General features: G+C 60.4%; 1 protein-coding gene across 1 annotated transcript; it reads right to left on the reverse strand.

Annotated features, from left to right (window-relative positions):
• Window positions 1-6,124: 6,124 nt before the first annotated feature.
• Window positions 6,125-20,198, reverse strand: RTN4RL2 (reticulon 4 receptor like 2). The gene is made up of 3 exons (XM_037521484.2): window positions 19,852-20,198; window positions 14,006-14,487; window positions 6,125-7,482 (listed from the first exon to the last, which is right to left on the reverse strand). Exons 1-3 carry the CDS (start codon window positions 19,880-19,882, stop codon window positions 6,727-6,729), a joined length of 1,269 nt encoding a protein of 422 aa, XP_037377381.1. The 5' UTR covers window positions 19,883-20,198; the 3' UTR covers window positions 6,125-6,726.
• Between the last annotated feature and the right edge of the window lie 4,486 nt (window positions 20,199-24,684).

The following is a 24,684-nucleotide window of genomic DNA, read 5'->3' on the forward strand; positions in this document are numbered from 1 at the left end:
ATCTTGGGGGGGGTGTCTTCCCACACACCATCCCTCTTCCTCACCCTGGCTTGGCTGGGCATTAACTAGGACACCTCAAGTGCCAGCCTGTCCACCCTCACTGTCTGCCTGGCCTCCCTGTTCTCTGCCCTGCCCTGCCCTCTGCTGCTGCCCCAACTTCCAGGGCTCGGGGTCCATGGGGAGACCTCTTTCCATCCAGGGTGTCAGGGCAAGCTACTTTACAAGGATTTTTGAGAGAAAATGTCCCTTCTAGACCATCCAGGGGACCCACAGAAAGGAACACTTTTTTGATAGTCTCCTGTTTTATCTTAAAGCTTCCATGCAAATTTCGAGCTTCAGTTTGTACTATATTTACATTTGCTTTCAGCATGAAATTGAGGCTTTAAAATTCTGTACATTAACGGGAGCCACCATTTTTGAGGACAGGACATCCAGGGAGCACAGCCCCAGTGATCCCACTCCTACACTGGCCTGTGGCTGGCAGATGCCCCAGAGGCTGAGCAGTCCCACAGTGGAGGGCTGGGGCAAGGTGGGCCACTCACCTGTGCCGACCATCAGCCTGTTCCCCACAGGATCTCATTTCATCCCAGCTGTAGCCCAAGAGGGCATCAACCTCCTGCAGATTTGTAGACTGAGAGCCCAGAGAGGTTAAGGCACAAAGCCAAGAGCACACAGCGCACAGTAGAGCTGAACAAGGAACCACAGGGCGAAGTGGGGGCACTAAGGGGGTCTTCTCAGCGGCACTCAGAGCTGGGAGTCATCTGTATGGCCTTAATTCCCTGCCCTTCCCCAAAAGCCCCTTGGGAAACCCCAAATATTTGCAGTGGAAGACAGGATCAGACAGGCCCCCCCCCCCACGCCTTTGTCTTAAATTCTCTTTAGAAGTTAGTGAAACAGATTGAGCCGCCCGTTCTGCAGCTACCTGGAGACCCCTGGTTGCCCAGCGCCCAGCCTCGGGCTGCCAGATCCGAACTGGACAGCTCGGCCCCCCTGGGGTGGGTGCAGCACCCACCCACGTCGGGCGGGGTCCGGCGGGGCTGCCCGGGTTTCCCTGCGCTCTCAGTCCTGGGCCTTGACTTTCTGAGTAGTCCGGTGGAGTTGTGGTGAACGACGAAAGGAAGTGGGGTCCCACCAGATTTGGGGTGAGGGCGGGGAGCGAGCGGGCGTGCGCGCCCGGGGCTCGCCGTGCCCGGCAGGCGGCGCTGCGGGGCTGCGCCTGGGCTGGGCCCGACGGAGGGAGGGGCTGGGGGGCCGGCCCCGCACCCCGCCCACGGGTCTGCCCTGGGGGGTCTCTCAGACCCCGACCTAGGCGGGCGCGGGCCGCTCGCGGCTGGCCCCACACCGCGCCCCCCGCCCCCCGCCCCCCCAGCTCCGCTCCGGCCGTGCCGACCCTCGGTGCCTGCGGGGAAGGGGCTCCCGACGCCGCTCCCGCCTGGGGGGCTTGGACTCAGGCGGGGGAGCCCGGCAGGAACCTGGGCCTCGGGGGAGGGGTGACTCCCCGAAGCCCGCCCCCCGGGGTGGGGCGCGTGGGGGGCTGGGCAGGGGCGGAAGCGAGCGGAGCCGTGTTTGTCGCGGCGCCGCCGAGCGGAGCAGATGGCCGGGGGGGGGGGGGGGGGGGCGGGTACGTGGCGGGGAGGAGGAGGGGTGCGGGGGCCGGAGGATGAGGAACGAGGAATCTCGACGCCCCGAGTCTCCCAGGAGAAGCCCCCTCCCGATCTCTTCCCAGGAAGAGGGACGGCGGGCGCCCCCCCTTCCCGGAGCTCCCTGACCTCTGGCCGGCGGGAGACCCCGCGGCGCAGCGGGCCGCCCCCCGGGCGCGCCGCCCCTGCACCCCCGGGCGCGGCGGGGCCGGCGGGGTCAAGGCCGCGGGGAGCGGCCCAGGTCGCTGGGGTTAATGGCCCCGCGCTCGCCGGGGCGAGGGGGCGGCGGGACGCGGGCTCCAGAGCTGGAAGCGAGTTCAGGGATCGTAAATAGCTGAGGGAAAACGTGTTAATTGGAACTTTATGCAAATAAGCTGGGACGGGGCGGGGGGGGGGCGGGCGGGCAGGAGGCGGTCAGACGGCGCGGGACCCGAACCCACGTCCCCGCGCGGGCCGGAGGGCACCGGGGCGCGCGTCCCCCGCCTGCGCGCCGGGTCTCCGGGGAGCGCCGCGCGCGCTGGGGACCAGAGGCCGCCCCCCGCCCCCCCCGCCCCCCGCCGCCCCAGGAAGGAGGTGCGCGCGCTTCCAGGGTCTGCATCCCCGACCGCAAGTTCAGGTCTCCGAGCGCCACGAGAGGGAGTTCGCCAGCCAATGTATTTCCACTTGGGACAGCTGACCGCGGCTCTCCCCTTAGCTGTGCCCCCCGCACCCCCACCTCGATGTCCTCGCACTCACGGCCTCCGCCCCCCCCCCCCCCGTCATTCTGCACCCGTGGTGCCGCCCTCCCTGCGCAGGAGCGCAGCGTGCAGCCTCCAGGGCTGTGTGCGGTGGGGGGCGGGGGGGGGGTAAGTTTTCTCCCTTCGCTTTCTCCCGTCTGCCCCCACCGTGAGAAGTTTCTGAACCTTCCCAGGGCTCATACCTCAGCCCCACTTGACAAAATGCAGATTCCAGGGCCCCTTAGTGATCTGAGTCAGCAGGTCTGAGAGGTTCAGGAATCTGCATTTTTAGCAGCTTCCCACCTAAATCAGATGTAAAAGACCTTCATTTTTAGAAACACTGGGAGTTGGTGGCAGGAAAGACTGAGCAAGCCTCCCTTACTGCAGCCCCCCACTTCCAACTCTTCCCATGTGCTCCTGACCTCACCTGCTCAGGGTGGCGCCTCTGCTTCCGGTGTGAGAGGACCAGGTGGGGCAGGTGCCAGGAAGGGAGGAGAGAGGGTCTCGCCCTCCTTTCTCTGTGCCTCCTCCCCCCTCACCTGCACCATCTTCCTGTCTTACTCCACCTACCTTGCCTCACCTTCCCCCTTCCTCATCCCAACTTCCCAGGAAAGCCAGATTTGTGGGGTGAGCCATATGGCTCTTAGGGGGGAAATGTCAGCGCCAACCAAAGCTCCCACTGCCAAAAGAAGGAGGTGGGGCACCTCTGGAGTTGGGGGAAAAAAAGAAGAACAGAAGGGAGGCAGGACTTGAGAAAAGATAACAGCAAACATGTAGGTCACCTTTCCATGGGTGATTGCACTTGCTCCCCACAACAACTCGATTTAGACAGGTGCTATTGCCTTCAGGTTACAAATTAAAAAAAAAAAAATGTTCAGAGAGGTTAAGTAACTTTCCCAAGGTCACACAGCTTGTCATTGGAGCATAGCTAGGTCATTCACCCTTCTAGGTCTCCAGAGTCATTTCTCCAGAGGCCACTGGATAGCTGTCCCTGGCCTGCCCACCCTGCCCTCCCCCCAGGGGCAATAGGATGGGGAAGGGCATTATGGACAGAGATGAAGGGAGATGATCAGGTTTCGGAACATCTGACAGGTCTGGCTGGAAGCATTAAAAATTCATGCAGAAACCTGACCCCAGCTGGACCTTGGGCCTGCCACCTGGACTGTCCCTGGCCTTGTGGCCTCTCAGAGTCTGGTGCGCGAATTTCTCTCTTCAGCATTGCGCTGGGAGCCCCAAGTCTTTGTATTTCATGGGAAAGGGGTTCTCTGAACTAGAGATCGAAAGGCAGGAGCCGGCAGCTCAGAAGACAGGGCTGAGAGTCCTCCCGACTCGGAGTGTAAGAGCTTTAGAGGCTTAAGAGCTTATAAACCTTGTCATCTGCCCTCCTTCTCCAGGTCCTCTCCTGCTCACTCCCTGGGTGACCAAGCCTGGCTGTAATTCCCAAGGTGGCCAGTAAGGGGCAGCCGCCTGCATGGAGGGAACCAGAGCTGGGGAGCCTGTCATCTGAGGAGAGAGGGAGAGGGTTTCCAGTTTGGGGGAGGTTGAGGGACTTCAGGGAGAGTTCCAGGTAGGTTTGTGGGTTTCACACAGAGGATAAATGGCGACCAGCACGGTGCGATCGTTCTAACTGGAGGCTTGGGAGGAGGCTGTGAGCAAGAAAACTAGACAGGCAGTTGCTCCTGGACTCTGAAGTCTCTGCTCCTTTGCTCGGGGGTTCTGCCTCCAATGTGCAGGTGACAGGGAGCCATTGTCCGACCCCGGGGGACACAGTGACATCATGCCAAGCTTGTTCAGATGGATCCGGCCGCCACGGGCAGGCCGGGTGGGAGGGAGAGAGAGATTGAGTGTGGGAAAACCAGAGAGGAGGGCATTGCTATTTTCTTCTATATTCTAGGCATGAGGTAACGAGCAGAGCAGGGAGGTGGTAGGGGGAGTGGAAAGGAAGACATGGCTGGGCGGGAGGGGCCCGGGTGAGTGAGTGAGTGAGTAGATCCAGGGGATTGCAGACGTCTAGGGGTCCACCACGGCAAGGCTGACTGTGGGTGCACTCAGAGAATGTGGGAGGCAAGCGAGATTTGCTTCCTTCAGGGATGGGGAGTCCTGGACTAGTCCTTCCATCTCTCAGGGCCTCAGTTTCCCCATCTGAGCATGGGTGGGGGGTAGACTGGAAGGCTCGGAAATCCCTTCTATTTCAGGGTATGTGGCTCAAGACTGTCACGCCGGGGTGTTTGGGGAGACTGGGGTCTGTGGTGTGAGCTCTCAGGGGTGGTCTCTGTGCGGGTGTGTGTGCTTGTCAGCGCTTGGGGTGCATCTGCCTGTTTGTGGCGCCTGTGGGTGTTGGCGTGCCTGCATGTGCTCCCTCGCTCCGCATTGTGCGAGTGTGTGCGAGAGCGTGTGTGAGCGTGGGTGTGCACGTGATGGGTGTCCGTGGGTCTGTCTGGGCTGATGGTGGCGGAGGTGGGGGTGGTGGGAGGCGGCCGCGCTGTGGGCTTCTTCCTGAGGCTCACACACTCCGCTTGCTCTCGCTGTTCGGAAATAGCATCTGGACCGAAGGCCCATGAATATTTCACAATGATAATTCTGTGACCTGGACAGCCTGCTTTGGATTTACCAGCATCCTGCCCAGGTTCCAGCAGCCCCTCCTCCCTCAGGGCTCTTGCTGAGCTGGTTGCCTAGTCCCACTCCTCAGCCTCCTCAAAGCCGATCTGACACAGATCCCTGAGAGACCCCACACTTGGGGGTCCCCAGGTTCCTGATTAGCTGGAGGCTCCCCCCCCCACCCCAATGCTCATCCAAAGTCCACCTGCCTCAGGCCTGGGAGGGTCACTCCTTTTCCGTTCTGCCTCCTACCACCCTTCTGACTTGCCCCAGTACCCCACCTCCTTGAACCCCAGCCTCTGGGTCTCTTCTCCCTAGTCTACCTCCCAAGGTAGATTCTTAAGCCTGAAGTGAAAGCGTCAAGTTTCTCTCCAATTGCTTCTGTGAGACTCACCCTTAATCCTCCTCCCAAGTCCTTCCTGGCCTGGGCTCTTCCCTTCTCCCAGCTTCTCCTTCACATACCAGAAAGGTGGAGCTTCTGATTATACCCAACACAGAGGGATTTTTGTTCCTCTGATCACCCTAGCCCCCCAGTCCTTCTTCAGCCCGTTTGCAGAAGTGCTTCTGATCTGATTCATCCCTCATGCCTTCTGCCTCACAGGGGCCAAGGGGCACAGGGGCCAAAGAGACTGTCGCCAGGGTGGCTTGGACAGTTGTGCAGGATGTACACTGCACAAGGGCACTCAGCCCAGGGGCAAGTGTGAACTCAGATGCAGTCTTAGGTTCTGCTTGCTAAGGTGTTTGCTCTGGGGCCGGGAGGTCATGTTTGGGCTGGCTGTGACCATGGCGGTCTAGACGGAGCCTTACTCTCCCTTGCAGGGGGTGGGATTGTCATGTCCGGAAGTGACGGGGCTTGGGAGAGAGCCCTGAGCCAGGCTGGAGGCTGTCCCCAGGCTTAGCTCTGACAAGTCAGGGTCAGCGCTGCCTCTGGACCAATGAGAGAAGGCGCTGTCAGCAGCACCCACTCTTGGCTGCCATATTTCTAGGGCCTCTGAGGTTTCCTCTTCTTTGTCCTCCAGGGAGTTGGACACCTGCTCTAGCCAGCAGGAGGTGCTCTGACAGCAGGGGATGGCTCCTTTCTCTAGAACCCTCCTGGCCTGGAAATCTTCATGGTTCCAAACCGTCTACCCTCTTTTGAGGTCCTGAGCCCACAAATCTTACAGAAGAAGGTAAAATAATAGAATTTTTTAATAAATTTTTTTCCCAAACAACTTCTGTTGATCTTCACCACACAGGGGCCACGGTGGAGAGGAAAGCTCTCTCCAGGCACCCTAAAAAGTGTCCAGGGTAGACTTCGGAGAAAAGTATTCCTCCAGTGTCGGGAGGTTGAGGGGGGCTAAGATAAGCAGGGGCCTGGGGTTAGCCTGGCCCGGCCGGAGGCATCCCTCCAAAGGGCTCCGCGGTGGGGCTCCCTCCCGGGAGCCTCCAAAGGCTCTGCTGGTGGAAGATGCTCTGCAAAGGCCCCTCTCGTCCACTGTGGGTCCTGGAGAAGCGGCTGCCTGGGGTGCCTCACCCCAGTCTGGGGATGGGACGGAGTTAATGGTCAGAGTTGGGAAGAACAGGGCTGAGCCGCCAGACGCGTCCTCCTGGGGTTGCCACAAGGCAGCAGCCCGGGAAGCCTGAAGGGGCGGCCTGGCTGCCTGGGCAGAGGGGGGCTGGGGGGGGGGCAGGAGGACAGCAAGGCCAGGGGGCGGGACTGGGCCGGAGCCGCAGCTGGGGGAGTGGGGCCCGGGGTGCGACCCGACCCGCTGTCTTCAGTCTCAGCACCGCAGTCAGAGGTGGTGGGGCGCCAGGAGCAAGAGGCAAAGCAGAGGGGTGGGGAGCCCGGCCACGAGCGCCGGGCCGCGCGAGTCCGGGGGCGCCCGGCAGGCCGCCCCGGGGCACGTCTGCTCCCCGCGCTGGTCCTCGCCCCCGTACCCCCCCCAGTAGTCGTCCTCCGTGGGCGCGTCCCCGCCCTGGCGTCCCCGCGGGTCCTCGGCGGGCAGGTCTCGGTAGAGGGTGGAGGGGTCGGCGGGGGGCGCCCCGGCCTCGGCCACCCCCACCCCGTACAGGTGGTTGGAGGAGCTGTTGCCGCGGGCGCGGCTGCCGGGCCGCGTGGGCGCCGCGGGCGGGCAGGCCTGGAAGTCGGCCTCGCGGAGCGCGCGCAGGTCCCGGCCCTGGCGCTCGGGCGGGGTGGCGCAGGTCACGTCGGAGCTGGACACGCGCGCGCGCTGGAACCAGGCCCAGAGCGGCCGCGCGCGGCAGTCACACGCCCAGGGGTTGGCGTTGAGCCGCAGGAACTCGAGCGCCGGCAGGTCGGCCAGCGCCTCGCCGGGCAGCGAGGCCAGGCTGTTGTTGAACAGGTAGAGGATGGTGAGGCGGCTGAGGCCCCGGAAGGCCGCGCGGTGCACGCCCTGCAGCCGGTTCCCGTGCAGCAGCAGCCGGTCCAGGCTGCCCAGGCCGCGGAACACGTGCTCGGTGAGTAGCCGCAGGCGGTTCCCGTGCAGGAAGAGGTGGCTCAGGTTGGCCAGGTCCGCGAACAGGTCATCCTGGAGGACGAGGAGAGAAGAAAAGAGTGGTCCTGAGGCCCGTGCAGACAGCTCCTTGGGGCCTGGACAAGGGGAGTGGGGAGCATCAGGTAAAAAGGGTGGAGCTTTGGATTCCTCGAGCCCTGGGTTCAAATCCTACCTCCTCGACCCTATGTAGAGGCTAAGGTAGAAGAAGCAGTAGAGGGCCTCCCTGGTGGCGCAAGGGGTTAAGACGCAACCTATGAAGCTGTCCGTAGCCACTGCAGCACGAGTTCAATCCCCAACCAGGGAGCAACCCACATGGTGCAGCAGGCCTCTCCTGTCTGACCCGCTGCTCCCCTCAGCAGTGTATTTCAGTCAGTCTGCCTGTTCTGTTCCCCACCCTGTCTCTGGTGAATCCTCTCACCCCCCACACCTCTGGCCTGTACCCCAGTTCTTGCATGCATAAATAAATCAATCTTTAAAAAAAAAAAGGAAAAGCATTAGAGATGAGGCCAGGGTCCATCATAGTCCCTGGCAGATCCCTGAGCTCCACCTCCCCCCCAGTTGCTGATTCAGCAGGCCTGGGGGGTTGGGGCTGCATATCTTTACAAGGTCCCAGGTGAGGTTGATGCTGTTGCTCAGAGGACTGCACTTGGGTGAATGAGAAAACCTGGCCCGGTTTGGCCAGCTCCTTTGTTTGGGCAGGTTAGGGTATCTCTGTGACTCAGTTGCTTCTTCTGTAAGAGGTGAAGGTAAATGGGCCACGCTAGTTGGCTTGGCCAGCCAGCCAACGCCCTCACCTGTTGCCTCTTCTGTAAAATGGGGGCGAATGCCCTTGCTGGTGGATTTGTTCTAAAGGAGACAGTCAAGCAAAGGGCATGAGTGAAGGGCTGGGCACAGACTCCATCCAGGGAAGAAGTCCAGATGCTGGGCAGGCCAGCTGGCCCTCAGCCCAGCTGTGTGACCCTGGGTAAGTCACTTAGCCTCAGCCAGCCTCAGTTTCCTCAGCACGTGGAACTCAGCAGGCCAAGGGAGGCCGAGATGAGCCCCGCTGAGGAGACGGGACCTGGAGGACACAGAAAGCACCCGCTGTGGATTGTGGTTGTTGTGACCATGGGACTCAGAATCGGGTCCTAACCCTTTTCCTCTAACAGTGATTGTCTCTGGGGCCCCACAGGCCTCCTAGTTTGTTGGGACATTAGGGGGACCATGTGTCTTTTCCAACCCTTAGAGGGGTAGTCCCGCCTGGCCTGTCCAGAATCGGGGAGCCTCTGAATCAGGCCATGTTAGTGCTGGAAGGCCCTTGAACTGGGGTTCAGAATGAATGGGGGTGGGGATGCTCCATGGCAGGAGGCACAGGGAGCCGGACTCTGCATTTTAACCAGTTCACCAGGGAGCCGGTGATGATCAGCCAGACTTGGGAGTTGGGGCTGCTGGGTTCATCAGCCCAGAGCACTTCTTACAGAGGACAGCGGTGACACTGGAGAGATGCACGGTTTGCCGGAGGGACCAGCCCCCAGCACTGAGGTCCTCTCCTAGGTGCAGGCCATCACGGTGGCCAGAGGGCCCAAGAGCTCTGCTTCTTGGGGCACAAGGATCCTGCTTGCCCCAGGAGGGTCCAAGTTCCCTGCCTCTGGCTCTCCTACCCTTCCCCGCCTGGAGAGTTGATTCCCACCCCCACCCCCCAGCCTGATCAGAGGCTCTCAGGTGGGGGGAGGGCGTTGACTCCCAGCCCACACCCACAGCCTCCACCTTCCTGTGCTCCTGCGTGTTCTCGCCCCCTCCCATCTGGCTTCCGCCCTCTTCGCTACAGGAACTGAGCTTGCCAAGAGCCCTCCTCTTGGCCACATTGAGATCCGTCCCCCTCAACCTTCTCGGCTGCCTCTGACACCAGCCTTCTCCACCCCCTGTTGCCACCGCCCCACTCCCAGCTCAGGTTCCTGTGGGCTTCCTGCACCTGGGTGACTTCAACCCGGCCCCGCGTGGCCAGGACCCTTGTCTTCTCCCTGGCCTCCCAGTAGGCTCTGAATCTTTGCCAGGCAAGCACCAACTTAGGATTTCTCTCTTATATGGAGTGTTAGCAAGGATGGGACACACCCAGGGGTATCTGGTCGAAGGATCAATTTGGGGGGCTGGAGGGTAGAAAGAACAAAGGTCACAAGCACCTGGGGGACTTGGGGAGATCAGAAGGGAAGACCAAAGGCCTAGAGGCCAGAGGCAATTCAAGCGCCTTTGCCCCACGGGCCCAGGTTTTGGGCTACAGGATTGCTTGATGCCAGTCTCACCTCCATCCCTTTTTGTCCCTCTACAAAAGTGCTCCCTCTCTGAGCCTCACCCTGGGGGTCCATTCCCCCAACCACACACATGCACACCTCCAAGCTGTTGCCAAATGCTGCTGCCACTTTCTGGGCGGCAGCTCTCAAATCCGGTCCTTCCTCTCCATCCTGAAAACCATTCACTGTGCATTAATAAGCTCTTGACTTTCATAGCCTTCCCCCCCCACCCGCCCGCCCAGCTCCCCCTTCCTCTGGGCTGAGCGTCTGCTAAAGTCATCCTCTTCCATTTCCAAACCGCATTTCCCTCACCTCTCCCAGTTGGTTCACAGCTCTCTGCATCCATTTGGAATCCCAGGACAGCATCCCTGCCCCCTTCCCAGGACAACATCCTGTTCTTAACCTTGCCTCCTTCCAACCTCCCTGCTCCAGTCTCTGGCGCTATTGGGCTGTGTGACCTTGGGCCCCTCCAGGCACCTCTCTGAGCCTCAGTTTTTTCCATCTGTGAAACAAGGGACTCAAAATAGTTGATCTATTAAGATCCAGCCTCATCTGATATTTATGAGTAAGGGAGTCCTGGAATGGACCTCATTCATTCACCAAATCTGTAAGAGTGTGCTCTGTGCCAGGCACCCCCGCGCACAGCGCTCACCCTCTGTGGGGTGTCGTCATCAGCATGGCGTCAGCGCCACTCAGCAGCTGACTTACTGAGCTGTCACGGTGGGCCAAGCTCTGCCACACTGACCCGGGGACTCACTTCGGCTCCACAGCCCCAAGAGGCAGGTGTTACGGCGGTGGCCCCTCTGGAGGTTAGGACGGGGGCTCAGAGAAGGCAAGCGACTTCCCTGGGCTCCAACAGTCCTGTGGGGTGCCATGTGGGTGGGGACTCTGGAGACAGGGCTGCGAGCAAGAGTCCCACCAACTGGCCAGTTCTCTGCCCCTGCGTGGCTGAGCTCGCTGGTGCTGGTGCCTCACTAACCTCAGGGTCCTCGGCCATCCATTGGGGGCAACTAGTTGATTATGCTGAGCCCTTTTCAATGAGCTGCTCCTTTAACCCTCACGGCCAACCCCAGGTTCAGGTCTTCTCCATTTTATGAATGGGTCCGCGGAGGCTCAGGGTGGTGAAGTAACTTGCCCAAAGCCACAGAGTGGATCTGCCTGTTGGCAAAGGCAGCTCTCCTACCTGCACTGGCACCACGTGGGCGCTGTGATGATTGAGAACAGAAAGTGTGTCTCTATCATCTGGTTCCACTTAAGCAGGCGCTGCGCTGCGGGAGAACAGGGGCAGTTTCTCTTTACGCCTGCATCCCTGGCACCCAGCACACTGCCTGGCGTGTAGTAGATGCTCAATAAATATCTGTCGGTGAAAGAACCCACCTGGCACGGTGCCTCACAATCAGCAGACACTCCATCCCAACCCGTCTCCATTTCTTCTGCTACATCCTGCACGTTGCCTCCTCCAAAGCCCCCTCCTGGGGGCCAGGCCTGGCCCTAACGTGGGTCACACCTGCATTCTGTGGCTCTCACCCCAGCCTGTGTGCTTCCTCACCTGCCTAGTCCTGCCAGGCCGCTCACAGGTAGGGGCCAGGCTCTTTCTCTTCTAGACAGAGCCAAGGTGAGGCTGTGCCTTCCCAGGCTGCCTGGTCCTGTTCACACCAGCAGCGTGCAGAACAGACACTTACAGGTTGGGAAGATCCCGAAGGCAATCCAGTGCCCCTGCCTACCTCAGACCTGCCGGTCATGGAGGACAGGTCACAGGGACCAGGATACAGCTCTGTGGGCTCTTCATACAACTTATTCACTCTTTGCAGTCATTCTTGGTGGAAAATATTATTTTTTATTACTCCCATTTTAAAAAGGAGGAAACAGGCCTCTTTGGTGGTGCAAGGGGTTAAGTCTCAGAACTATGAAGCTATCACCAGCCACTGCTGACTGAGTTCGATCCCTGGCCAGGGAGGTGACACACAGGGTGCAGCTGACCTCCCCTGTCTTGCCTGCTGCTCCCCTCAGCAGTGTATTTCATCAGTCTGCCTGTTCTGCTCCCCACTCTGCCTCTGGTGAATCCTCTTACCCCCTGCACCTCTGGCCTGCACCCTCATTTTTATATGCATAAGTAAATAAAAATAAATCTTAAAAAAAAGGAGGAAACAGGTTCAGAGAGGGGAAGCCACATTCCTAAAAGTAATCAAGTCTAAAAGTAAAAAAGTACAATACTAGAGGGATTCAAACTTAGGTCCTCTGGCCTCAGAGTCCTCATTCTGAACAACTAATAAATATCGATAAGGAGGTCAGGGTCTCGGCTACTGCATTACTACTGGCAGTGATGAGTATAATCATAATGATAATGTCTCTAGAATGAGTGTGGCTTAATTGTAATCCTTACGAGGCTTCTTAGTTAAGTATTATTTAGTAAGTGCTGTCACAGTTGCCATTTTGGAGATCAAGAGAGATTAAGTAATTTTTCCAAAGTCACGTAACAGACAGGACTCTACCCTGGGTCTGCCAGCTCGGAAGTGTGTGTTTTCCAGTATTTTCTCCTGCACCTAGACAGACCTCATGGAGGGTTCTGTGTGACGCGTGGCCCCTGGGACTTCCATTCCATGGTAGTAGGGCAGTCCCTACTGCCCCTCGGTGTCCCTCCTGTTGTTGAGGCATTAGACAAATTTAGGAAGTAAAGAACCTATTCGTGACCCGGTGTAATCCTGGAAGTTGACCCAAATCTCCAGGATGGGGTCCAACTGGGCCATTTCACCAAGACCAGTATTAAATAGGCAAGTTTCTTTTTTTGAAATCGAATTTAAGCAGCATTTATATAGTGCTTTCCATATGCCAAACACTGTTCTAAATGCTTTACAAATTATTCATGCCCTTAGCATTTATAAAATCCCTAAGAGACCGGTGCTCTTTTACCCTCATTTTACAGATAGAAAAACTGAGGCTCGGGTTGATTATCAAAGGTCACAGGCTTGTAACTGGCAACAACGACCACTGCGGAGTCCTGAGCACAGCCTGACCCAGCGTGGCCTCCGAGCGGCTGCGGGGCTGTTAGCATCACCGTTATTCGTGCAATCATAACACGTGACATAGTTTTCCCACGTACTATGTATTTTCTCGTCTCTCTCCCCTCTAGGATGCTCGCTCTGTGAAGGCAGGCGCTTGATTTGTTTTGCACATACTGGGCGCTCAGTAAAAGCTGTTATCTTATTATTGCTATTCTTCTTATTTCCAGTGTCCATAATGACCCGATTTTCAAATCAGCTCCTGGGTGGCCAGGCAGGCAGCGGCCCTGGGTGGGGGGGTGAGGATGTGCCTTCTAGGTTTGTGGGGGGGAGGGGAGGATCAGGTCATTCTTGTCTCCTCTGAGCCAGAGGCCGCATCCAGGGAGGATTTTCTCCCAGAATGGCTTGGAGGCTGTGTTAATGTTTCCCAGGGAAGCAGAATGGGAGGCTTTGGCTGTCAAACAGTCAGCATAACAACAATAAACAATATTTAGATCAATAATAATAACAATAAATAGCAATTCCTGTTATTCCTTCCGTTTTCAGAACATCTACTTTCCAGCTACTTAACAGCTCTTAACTCTTTTTTCCCCTTCGTTCTCTGCACTGAGATGGCAGGTTTGGGGGACAGGAATCGAGGTGGGTAGGGTCTCCCTTTGTCTTACTGTCCGGTGGAAATGCTAGGGGACATTTCTTTGGGGTACCGGCTGCAGTGACCCTGCTGTCGGGTTCCACTTTCCCTGATGTGGGAGGGCCCGGGGGCGGGGGCGCTGATAAGAGCAGCCGCACAGGCCCTGGGAAAAGCAGAGTCCCCCGAAGGCAAACAAGGGGAAGGAGGGATCAGAAAGAGACACACATACACCCAGACAGACATGGGGGTGTGTGTGGAGTGGGCGTGCGAAGGGAGACAGACAGAAGAGGCAGAAGACAGATGGGGGAGGCAAGCTAGCCAGAGCGGCGGAGAGGGACAGGAGAGGACAGACAGGCAGCGGGAGCTGGGGTGGGTTGGGGGCGCGAGGCTGGAGTGTGGGGGGAGCTAATCAGAGAGATGCAGCCAGGGACCCAAACAGGTGTAGACAGACAGAGGAAGAGAATGAGGAGAGTCAAAAAGAACCCCCTGGGGAAAGTGTAAGGGGCAGAAAGTTAGAGTGAGGACAGAGGAACAGAGATTTCAAGGCAGGCAGGGCGGCCTGGGGAGGGGAGGAACACAGGACAGAGAAGTGGGTGTGTGTGTGTGTGTGTGCGCGCGTGTGCATGTGCGTGTGTGTGCTGGGGGAGGTGCAGGCTTACCTGGAGGTGGAGCAGGCTGTTCTCCTGGAGGTAGAGGTACTGCAGGCTGACCAGGCCGCGGAAGATGTTGCCGGGCAGGCTGCTGAGCTGGCAGCGGTACAGATGCAGGGACTGCAGCCGCTCCAGGCCTTGGAAGGTGTCGGGCTCCAGGGAGCGCAGGTGCCGGTTGTCCCCGAGGTCCAGCTCCTCCAGGGCCTGCAGGTGGCGGAAGGTGCCCGGGTAGATGGTGGAGAGGTTGTTGGAGAAGAGCCACAGAGTGAGCAGGTTGGGCCCGAAGGTGCCGGGCCGCAGCGTGCGGATGAGGTTGTTCTGCAGGAAGAGGCGCTGCGTGCTGGGCGGCAGGGCCAGTGGCACCGAGGAGAAGTTGTTGGCCTGGCAGCTGACGGTGGGGGGCGTGGAGTAGCAGGTACAGAGCATGGGACAGCTGGGGGCCGCAGGGGGCAGGGCCAGGAGCATCAGCAGGAGGCAGGCTGAGGTGGGACCTGTGCAGAGGGAGGAGAGGCCTCTGGGTGGGCACCAGGGCAGGAGGGGCAGCAAGGCTGCCCTGGCCAGAGCCTCCTGCTTCCAGGTGGGGATGGGGTGGGGATCAGGTGCACCCTCAGTGTGGCCAGAGGTCCTGGTCACTTCCACTGTTTAAATCTCCTGGTTTTTCAAACAATAAAGAAAATGCTAAGATGACATTGTAGGAAGCCCTGGGTGCACTTAAACTTGTTGGGGTGTGATGGGCTTCTTGGGTTCCTGTTCTCAGGCTGCTGGGTTTGACCTTGTTCACTGTCAGGGTGTATGAACCTTGGTGTTGGCAGCTGGGTGGACAGTTCTTTGTCTAGGGGGCAGTCCTGTATGACACACTGTTTAAGGTTTGTAGCAGCCGCCCTGTTCTCTACCCACTAGATGCCAGTCACACCTACCCCCAGTTATGACAGCCCAAATGTCTCCAGACATCGCTAAATGTCCCCCAGGGAGCAAAATCACCCTTTGTGAGCCACAGCCCATGTAATGGCCCTCTGGTTGCGCAGGGATCCAGCCTTGCCAAGTGCATGGGTGGCCTCAGCCCTCTTCCCTCACCCCTGCAGCATCCAACTTCTAAGAACCAGAGCTGCCCCACAGCAGGGGCCCTGGGGGGGCAGGGTCAGTGCGTCCACCTAGCTCGGGCCACCTGCCACTTGCAATAGAATGGGAGGGGGTGTTGTGGAAAGAATGCAGCTTCCTCGGCCCTGTCATGAGGACAGCTGGGAATCTGCATTCTACACCCAGGCACTTCTCATTAAAATCGCTTAAAAACACTTTTTACTCAAAGCAACGTTTGAGGTTGGCTCTGGGGCCTAGAGTGGAGTCTGGGTTGCACAGCCCTGGGCTGTGCTAAGATGAGATCAGGACCCTTGGCCATTCGGACTCACTCTCATGCCTTTTCTGAGGCTGATAAAGTTCTGGACTGGACCGAGCTCAACCTCCACCCTTTATGTAGATGACTCTGGGGTTTCTTCTGGAAGGTGTGCCTGGGGAGAAGGGGTGCCAGAACCTCCAAAGCTGGGCAGTCTTTCCTGGGCACACGTGGGCTTCAAGTGTGTGTTAGGCTGGTGAAGGCAGAAGGAGAGGCAGACCTGGCCCTTGGCCTCGAGAACTTCAGATCCCAGGGCTCCTTGTGGGGAGTCTGAGGGGCTCTGCCTGCAAGGGAGGCCTGGAGCTCCGGAGGCTGCTGTGCACACAGTGAGGAGGCACGTGTGTGATGGGGGAGGGCGTGGTCCGGGGCCTCCCTGCAGTGCTGCCTGGCAGGGTGTGTGGCCGGCATGGGTCCCAGGTGGCCCTGGTACCAGGCTGCCCAGTGTGACTCCTCCCATGGGGAACACACAGGCCAGGCGGGGACCCCACGCCCCGGGCCTGGGCCTCCTGGACGTCGGGCGGGCGTACCCACGTGGCCCTCGCCGCCGCCGGGCGTGCGTGTGCGCGCTGGCTGGGCTCCGCGTGTGTGTGAGTGCCAGGCCCCGTGCGTGTGTAGGCTGGGTGTGATGTAATACCCAGTGACACAGCGGCTGCTGTTCCATTCCGTTCACACCACCTCCGCGCTTCTCGGCCCTTCTCACCCCTCCCCCGGGCGGCGTTTCACGATTACTTTCTCCTCCTGAGTTTTTCAAAGCCACGTGGGGTGCAGGAGCCTGTCTCTCACCCCTCAACTGCACCAGCCAGGGGTGGGGTGTGGGAGTACCTCAGGGAAGCCTGGGTGGGTTTCTCCAGTCCTGAGGTTTGTGGCTTCGTGGATTTCAGAGCTGGTTGTCCAGATTTGTGTAGCGCAAGCTCTTGTTCTACTCTGGCGACAAGGAGGACTCAGAGAGGGGAAGTGACTTGCCCAAGGTCACACAGCAAAGGGAGCGGCAGGGCCAGGCCGGAGTCTCCAGATGCCAAGGCCAGGGCACTTCCCTTTCTGTCAGTCACCCTCAGAGCTTGCTTTCCTGAGGACTTGACACCAGACAAGCCAAATCCTTTTCTGATCCCTTAATCTCATCCCTATCCCCGAGCTCACAAGTGTGGGCTCCAAAGCCCGCCCGCGCCAGCCCTCAGGAGCTTTATGGAGCTTCCCCAGACCCTAGTGCTGACCGCTGACCAGGACCAGCAGAGACAGAGGGAGGGATGCACAGCTCCCAGGTCTCTGGGGTCAGGGGCCACTTTCTTGGCACCAGGGTCTCTGCCAGCCTGGAGGGTGAGCTTGGCAGGAGCTGGCAGGGAATCCTCTGCCCATCCCTCTTCCCCACATTAGGGGGCTCCTCTCTCCTTTCTGCAGCCCCTCCCTCTTGCCACCTCTATCCCGGCCCACCTCCCCAGGCTGGGACGGTGTTCCCTGCAGCTTCTTGGAGGAGGGACCCTGAGCAGGGGCCCCTCCATGACAGCTGCTGCGTAACAGTGACTGTTGCCATTTCTGGCCCTCGCTGCGCCGCCGTGCAAGGCAGCTGTAACCCAAGGAGCCTCATCCATAATTCAGGCTGCGGCTCTCACTGGAGGCAAGGAGGAGGGGAAGGTGGGGGGCTCTGGGTTTCTCTGCCCCCAGGCCTGGCTAGAGCGCTCCGGGGCAGAGGAGGGGGCTGGCGAGCTGCGCCTTCTCTCCTTGCCTTTCTCTCCTCATGCCTCCCTCATCCCTGCCTCGAGGTGCCCTTTTCCTTCACGCCCTGGTCCTCTCTCCACCCTCTGCCTCTCACAGCTCGCACTGCCACACCTCCTGCCAGACTGGCATCCTCTGCCCCCAACCACAGTTCTTCTCTTGCCCCCATTTTGTGAATCCCCCACAAAGATTGGGGCAAGATGCACTAAGTGTCCAAGCTGGAAGGAAGAGAACTCAGCAGCCAGCAAACCCCTTCTTTTATAGATAACCCGGCCGAAGGCTGGATGGGTCAGTTACTGTGGGAGATGCCCGGTGTCCTGACTTGATGCCTTCAGTGTCTTTCTCACCGCCTGCGTAGCTCGGCTCCAACAAGCCAGCCCTTTGCATCAGCCCCCCACTCTTTCTTCCTCCTCTGCTCTCAACTCAGCAGGCCATGGCTGGGGTTGCAGGGAGTGTACAGAGGACAAAGAGAAGCCATCTGTTTTGAAGCACCTACTGTGTGCCAGGCGCTGGACTTGCACACGTCTTTATGCATGGAACACACAACACAAGCCCCATGAGGTCACTGTTATGGGCCCCCAGTTGCAGATGAGCAAAGGGCGGCTGAAAACGGCGATGAGCTCCCTTGGGCATTGGTACAAGGCGGACTTTGGGCTCAGCCAGCTCATGTCGGGAGGGACTCTGCAACCTTTCCTTGGGAGACCCCACGTCATCCCTGGAAAGCCACCCTGAGTGTCAGAGACACTGCCCTTGATGGGGGTGGGGGTGGGGGGTGGTGGGGGGACGGGGGGGGGGGGAGGTGCCCAGAAACCGTGCCCGGTGCACAGGGACCACAGCCAGAGGCGCGAAGTTCTGTTTGGCCGTTGGGGTCAAGGCAGGAAGAACCCGGGTCCTCTCTGCAACTTTCCTCCTTGGCCTCCGCGGCCGCTCTAAAGGACAGCCCACCTGGGACTCAAGAAGAAGTGACCCGTGTCTGGAAGACGTGGCCAGAACTGACCAGGGGAGGGAGCGGAGAGAGGCCAAAAGAGGGTATTGATCCCGGAAGGCCGAGGCGCCCCAGCCAAGAAGCATCCATTCACAGAGGGACGGTGCTCCAGGCTGCCACCTGGGGGGGCACGGGGCTCTGAAACAAAGTTCTCACCCTCGGCGCCGCCTTGACTTCAGAGGGCGCTTGAAGAAGAGGCAGATGGAGTCGGGGCTGGAGTTGGGGTGCGAACCCCCAGGCCAGAGTGGCCCCAGGAAAGGTGCTCCCTGGAGGGGGGGTCAAGACCTCTAGCTCTGGAGGACGGACATAGGGTCCCAGATCAGAAGCCACAGCTCACACCCCGAAAGCAGGGGAAGGGGAAGGGCTGGGACCTGCCGGGCAGATGCTGAGGGGGCAGGGGCTGAGGAGGTGGGATCCAGGAGCGGAATAGAGGTGGCAGCGAGCTAGTGACGCAGGGGCCTGGGGAGGCACTGACGCGGGGACGGAGGTTTAGAGCTGCTGCAAACAGCTTCTCACTCTGCCAGAATGTAACACCCCAAAATAAGCAGCCACCGTGCTGGTGGCGGGGACGGCCACGGCGGCAGGATCCCGACGCCGGGACCCAGAGATATAAATGGCAGCACGAGCCAGCCAGGGTGCCCACCCTTGAGGCTGTCTCCCCGCTCACACATCCTCCCCCTGCCTCGCAGGGCCACCCCCAACCCGGGCTCGGAGCTCCTGGGTCTGCGCCCCCGGCCACTCCCTGACTGGAGGCTGTGCCGCAGGCGCCTCGGGAAGGGGCGCGCTTCCCTCGTGGAAGGGGTGGCCAGAAGCCTCTTTGTCTCATCCCTGGAAAGCCCCCCTGGTCCTTCTCTCCCACGCCTTCCCCTCCCTCCGCCCTTCCTTTTCCCCACCCCCTTATTCTGGTCAGACCCCAGCCCCTCTGCCCGGCGGTCCCCAGGCCCCATCCCAGCGCGCATCTGGGACTTCCTCCTGCCCGCTGGCCTCTCCAGCGCTCCCCTCGTCGGCTTCCAGAAGGCCACTTCCCTGCCCACCGCCCCAGGGCCCCAGGCCGCGTTTTCTTTCCATACCCCCCCCCAATTCTGGGTCCTCGGCTGCCTCCTTCCACCGCTCCCCTAACCTGCTCGCCCCGCGCCCTCCGGCCTCACCTGGCGCCCGCTCGCCTGCTCCCCCTCTCCTCCAGCCTTTATTCCTCCCCCCAACAGCTCCCCCCACTTTCTCCGTCTTTGCCCGACCCCTTCTCCCCCACCCCAGCCTCGGCCCACACCCTTGTCTGGCGCTCAGTCCGCGCCCCGGCGGCTTCCAGCGCCCTCCCTCTGTCCCACCCGGGAAGGCCGCTCGGATTTCCCTCTGCGCCCCCCCAGCAGCCCCCGACCCGCACCCCGGTCTTCCCAGGTGACTGGAAAGTGCTGAGGCGCCGGGCGCGGAGTTGCTGAGTCGGCGCTTCCCCAGCCGGCCCGAGTCCTCCGCGTCCCCCGGAGCAGGTGGAGCCGGGACAGCGGAACCCGAGCCGCCCCCCCGCGCGCCGCACGCCTGCCCGCCCCGCGCCCCGCGCCCCGCGGTCACGAGCGCCGGCTCCTCGCGGGGGCCTCGCCCCGGCGCGCCCTGCAGCCGGCGAGCCCGGGGGCGGCGGGGCGCGGTCCCCGGGTGAAGCTTTTCCACCGCCCCAGGCACACGCACCTCACCGCTGCCCCACCCTGGCTCCCAGCGGTGGGTGGGGGCTCCCCTCCCCAGGGAGCCCTGTTTTCTCCGGCGGGCTGGGGTCCCTACCTTGCAGCAGGCGCCTGAGCCAGGGCAGCATCTTGTCTCGACGCTCGGGGGAGGGGGCGGCAGGGGCAGGGCGCTCCCCCTCACTCCCGGAGCCCGCCGGACGGACGCGGGGACTCCGCGGGGCTCCGGGAGGGCCCGGGAGTCCCCGGGCGGGGTGGCGGGGCCGCGGCGCTCTACCCTGCGGCCCCCCGGCTGCGGGCCTCCGGAGGAGCCATCGGCCCCGACGGGACGGGGCGGGGCGCGTCGGGGCGGGGAGGGCTGGAGCCGGCGCCCCCCGGCAGCGCAGGCAGCGCGCGAGTCCGTCTGTCCGTCGGTCCGTGCGCCCCGGCTGCGAGCCGAGGCAGAGTGGGGACGGCGAGGAAGCTCTTCCCAACCACCCCACCTCCTCCCCGCACTAGCTGGCTCCTCCCTCGCTTTCTAGCTCGACGACTTAACCCTTTCCAGGCCACGAGGAGGCGGGGACGGCTCCCTAACCCCCACCATTCCCGCCCCCTCCCCTCCTTGGGGCACCCGGAGGGCTGAATTCGATCGCCCTCGCGGCGCTGCGCTTCGAGAGAAATCCCTACTCGCGGGGCTGCGGCAGTGTAAGGGAACCTCGTGGCTTTGATCAGCCCCCCCGCCCCCCAACTTTCCCAGAGGAGGTGGGCTGACTCCAGGGTCAGCTGCCCCTCGTCGTGCCGCGCCCCTGGCAATTGCCCAAGCCTCCGACGTGTCTCTCCCCTTGGAGGACACCCAGATTCCACTTTCCCAGGCGCCCCCAGGCCCCGAGCCCGGAGCGCGTGCGACGATAATAGTCTATGCAAGAGTTTGTGTGTGCGAGAGCGAGCTTGGGCGCGTGCGCGCGCGCCCGGAGGCTGGTGCTCAGGGACCGAGCGCTGGCTCGCTGCCTTTTATATATGGGCCTAGGGGAGGGGGGGGCCCGCACGTGAGTGTGTGAACCGGTGAGCCGCGGAGTGTGCCCCGGCGTGCATGTCTGCGCGGGTGAGAAACCTGAGGCTGCGTGAGAATTTGGCGCCAGCGAGCTCGGCGTGGCGAGGTGCCTGCGCCCCGTGTGTGAATGCCCCTCGCTGCAGGCGCGCGCGGGTGCAAGTTTGGGTGCGCGTTCCGGCGTGGTTTAATACACATTTTACTGTGCATGTGTAATGCACGGAAAGGGGATCTCATCTGCGGGGAGGCAGGTGATGAAGAAGGAAACAGCTGACTCCAAGCGAGCTTCTTTCACCTCCTGTCAAAGAGGGGGGCATTCTGATTTCCTCAGGGTCCCCCGGCCGCTCGTGGCCGCGTTCCCGCTGATACCAGCCGACCCGTGACCTGCTCGTCTCCCTCCTTACGAAGGCCGCCGAGCAGATCGCCCTGGCCGGAGCCGGCCCTGGGTGCCCCGCGCGCGCCTCCCAAGCCGCTGGGACGCGCGAGCGGCGCGGGGCCGTCCGCGGAGCCACTTGGGAGCCCGAGGCCGAGGCGCGGCGGGGCTGGGGCGGCCACAGCGCGCGGCCGCGGGTTCAGGGCCACCTGCGCGCGGCCGGACTGACCTGCGGAAGCGCTGGAGCCCCGGGCGGCGGCTCCCCACCGCCCAGAAAAGGAACCGCGCCCACCCCCTCCCTGCTGGCCCCGCCTCTCCGCTCGGCCGGAGCCCCAGGCTGCGCCCCGCACACAGTGGGCGCTTTACGCGCGGTCTCGCTTTCCCATGCGTTCTCTGCTCCAGCCACAGGCTCGGTCTTCCCTCGTTCTGGCCCGATCTCTCCTATTCCCCCCCCCCCTGTTCATATTTCATGTCTGCTTCTTTGTTTTCTCCCTCTTTATTTCCCTCCTCTTCCTTCCTCGCTCGCTGCCATCTCCTCCTCCTGCATCTGTCTCTGTGTCATCTTTTCTCTCTCACTGTCTGTCCGCGTCTCTGTCTTTCGCGTCTGGCCTCGCGGCTCCATGCCTCTCTGTCTCTCTCGCTTGCCGCCCCATCGCGTTAGTCAGCTCCCGGCCTCTTGCACCCCGGCGCTGGGGCGCCCCCTGCTGGTTTCATCCTGGGCCCCCCCCCCTGGACGCAGGCTCCGAGCACCTCCATGCCCTCCACGACCCCTCGCGTTTTCTAGTGAGGGAGGAGCTGAAAGAGGCCTCTCTGGGCGCAGGCCAGGCCGAGTGCTCAGCACCCCGCCCCCCAGCAGGTGCAGCGTCTCTTGAAGGCCGAGCAGACCCCCGAGTTTCCCCGACCCACCCTGCTAAGGGCCCGCGCCCGGGAGGAGGCCTGGAGGGGGCGGCGGCGAGGGAGTGTTGGGGGTAGCAGGGTGGGATTTGGCGTCCTTCCCCGGAATGAGCCGCGGCACAATCTGTCGCTGGGTTTGTTTGCCGAGCTGCCTCCGGAGCGCAGTGGGGCTGGCTCCCGGGGAGCGAAATATCACAAGATGCAGAGACAGACGCTGAGGGGCGGGTGGGCGGCGGCTGACTCAGGTGTGCTGTCATCGGCTCCCTGGCCAGCGTTCTTTTGCGAGGGGTGGAGGGAGCCCCGGGTCCCCAGCAAGGTGGGCGCGCCCAGCTGCGAGGGGAGCCCCATCCTGGGGTGAGCTGCTGGGAAGGGGGTGCCCCTGCCAATAATCCTTGGCTTTAGTCCTTTCCTTCAGGTCCGGGAGCTCCAAGGCACACCCCTAACTTGGGTATGTTCCAAAGGGTCACAAACCTCTCTGCTCACACCCCATTTGGGGGAACCCACAGATGTGGGTTCCCCCAAATTATCTGCTGACTCATCACTTCCCCCTCTCCCCACGCTAGACTGTCAGCTTTCTGAGGGTAGGAAACTCTTCTCATTCTTTGAGAAGAAGCTCTGTGTCCCCAGCATGCACTCAACAGACACTTCTGCGGTGAATGGAAGGCAGGAGAGCGCTTGGCTGTTCTCATCACAGTGCATGTGACCTTCCCTGTGGATAGGGAAGGTCACATGCAATGTGACCTTAATGAATAATAATAATGAATAATAATGATGCAGCTAGTGTTTGTTGAGCACAGGGCTAGGCACTCTGTTAGGTTCTTTCATGCTTTATCTCATTGATGGATCTCACCCCCTAGTTCCTTCCCTTGCCTACAAGTGCATCCCCAGCTATTGTCTCCAGACAGGTTGCGAATTGGAAACAGCTCCTCCTGGAGTCTGAAGACCAGGGCGCCCCAGGGGACCCTAAATAAGTTACAGGTGCCCGGATTTCCTCACCTGTACACTGGAATATGCCACTCACTCATAAGGCTTCAGTAAACCCCCAACCCAGTTCAGGAAAACTGACCGGCCTCTGTGATGGTGACGGTAGCTGTCCTATTACTGTACTGATGGTGATTATGATCTTTATCCAGGAGCGCCAGACATCAGCTCTGTATGTGAGTTGAACTTCTGCACTTAGTCATTTTGAGATCTGAGGGAGTAAGCTGATGGCCAGGTGTCACCGAGGGCCAAGGGGCATCTAGATCCATTCAGTCTGGACACTTGGCCAGGCTCCGGGGGTCCTCAGGACTGGCCACAGAGCTGGCCTGCCCTCTGGTGGCTACAGGGGGATCTGCAGCCCCGCAGGAAGCCAAGGATCCTATGAAGGAGGGGAGTGTGGGGTGGGGTTTTTTTGAGAGGGGGAGGCTCTGTGTGTGAAGGGCTGTGGACTTTGGAAAGGAGCTCATGTGGGAGAAGGAGGGTATTGGCACAGAATAAATGAATGGCAACTTCCTCTACAAATTCCCACATATGAACAGCACCCCCCCTCTCAGTGAGACCCTGGGGACCCCTCTTCCCTGGGGGAGAACCCCATCTAGTGAGTCCGTTGAACTTCCCTACCTATTTGGCAACTGTGCTGTGTGGGACCTGGCTGTGAGGTAGGAGGTGGGTGGCTTAATGGGCAAAAGCACAGGCCTGGCTGGATTCATGCCCGGGCTCTGCTGCTCAGTAGCTAGAAGGCCCCGGGCAAGGGTGGGTAACGTTGGGAAGCCCTAGTTTCCTCATCCAGAAGATGGGGAGGGGGCAATTCTAGTTCCTGGCTCATAAGGAGGCTTGAGGATTAAATGAGAACATGAGAGACTCTAGCAGAGTATTTGAACCTGTGCTCAACAAACACTAGTTGTATTATTATTTGTTTTTTCTCTCTCTTTCTTTTAAATTTTTAAAATTTATTTATGCATATAAGAACTGGGGTGTAGACCAGAGGTGCAGGGGGTGAGAGGATTCACCAGAGACAGAGTGGGGAGCAGAACAGGTGGATCTACTGAAATACACTGCTGAGGGGAGCAGCAGGGAGACAGGAGGGGTCTGCTGCGCCTTGTGGGTCAGCTCCCTGCCTGGGGATTGAACTCAGGCTGTAGTGGTGATGGTGCTGAGACTTAACCCTAGGCTACCAGGGAGGCCTTCATTTTCTCTAACAACAACCTGCAGAAATAAATGTTCTCATTTAGTGGTCTGGTAACTGCTGAGTGTAAAGCTGGGTCTCGGCGTTGGTTCTTAGTCGTAACTTCCCCTGTGCATGCATGTGTGCGCTCACCCTCTTTGCTGGCCTTCACACCGCTGCCTCCCCCCACATGGGCCAGCACTTGCCAGTGATGCAGCAGCCTGGAATTACAAGCCTTGAGCTCTGTGCTCTCCTCCCTGGGCTTCAGTCTCCCAGTCATCGAAAGGAATGTCTTGAATCTGCTGCTCTTGAAAGTCCCACAGAGCAATGCCTCTGTGCCATCCTGGTTTCTGTGTGGTCTGGAGTGGGAAACAAAAGTGGAGCCTCTGAGCTGGATCCCGTGCTACCTCTACCTTCCCAGCCCTGGGGGGTGCAATGAGAGCCCCAGGGGGAGATAGGGTCTCCCCCAGACCCAGCTCTGGCTCCTCCACCC

The sequence above is a fragment of the Talpa occidentalis genome, unplaced genomic scaffold, assembly GCF_014898055.3.
Source record: "Talpa occidentalis isolate TD23 unplaced genomic scaffold, MPIMG_talOcc4v2.1 talOcc4.3, whole genome shotgun sequence".
NCBI classification, from domain to species: Eukaryota; Metazoa; Chordata; class Mammalia; order Eulipotyphla; family Talpidae; genus Talpa; species Talpa occidentalis.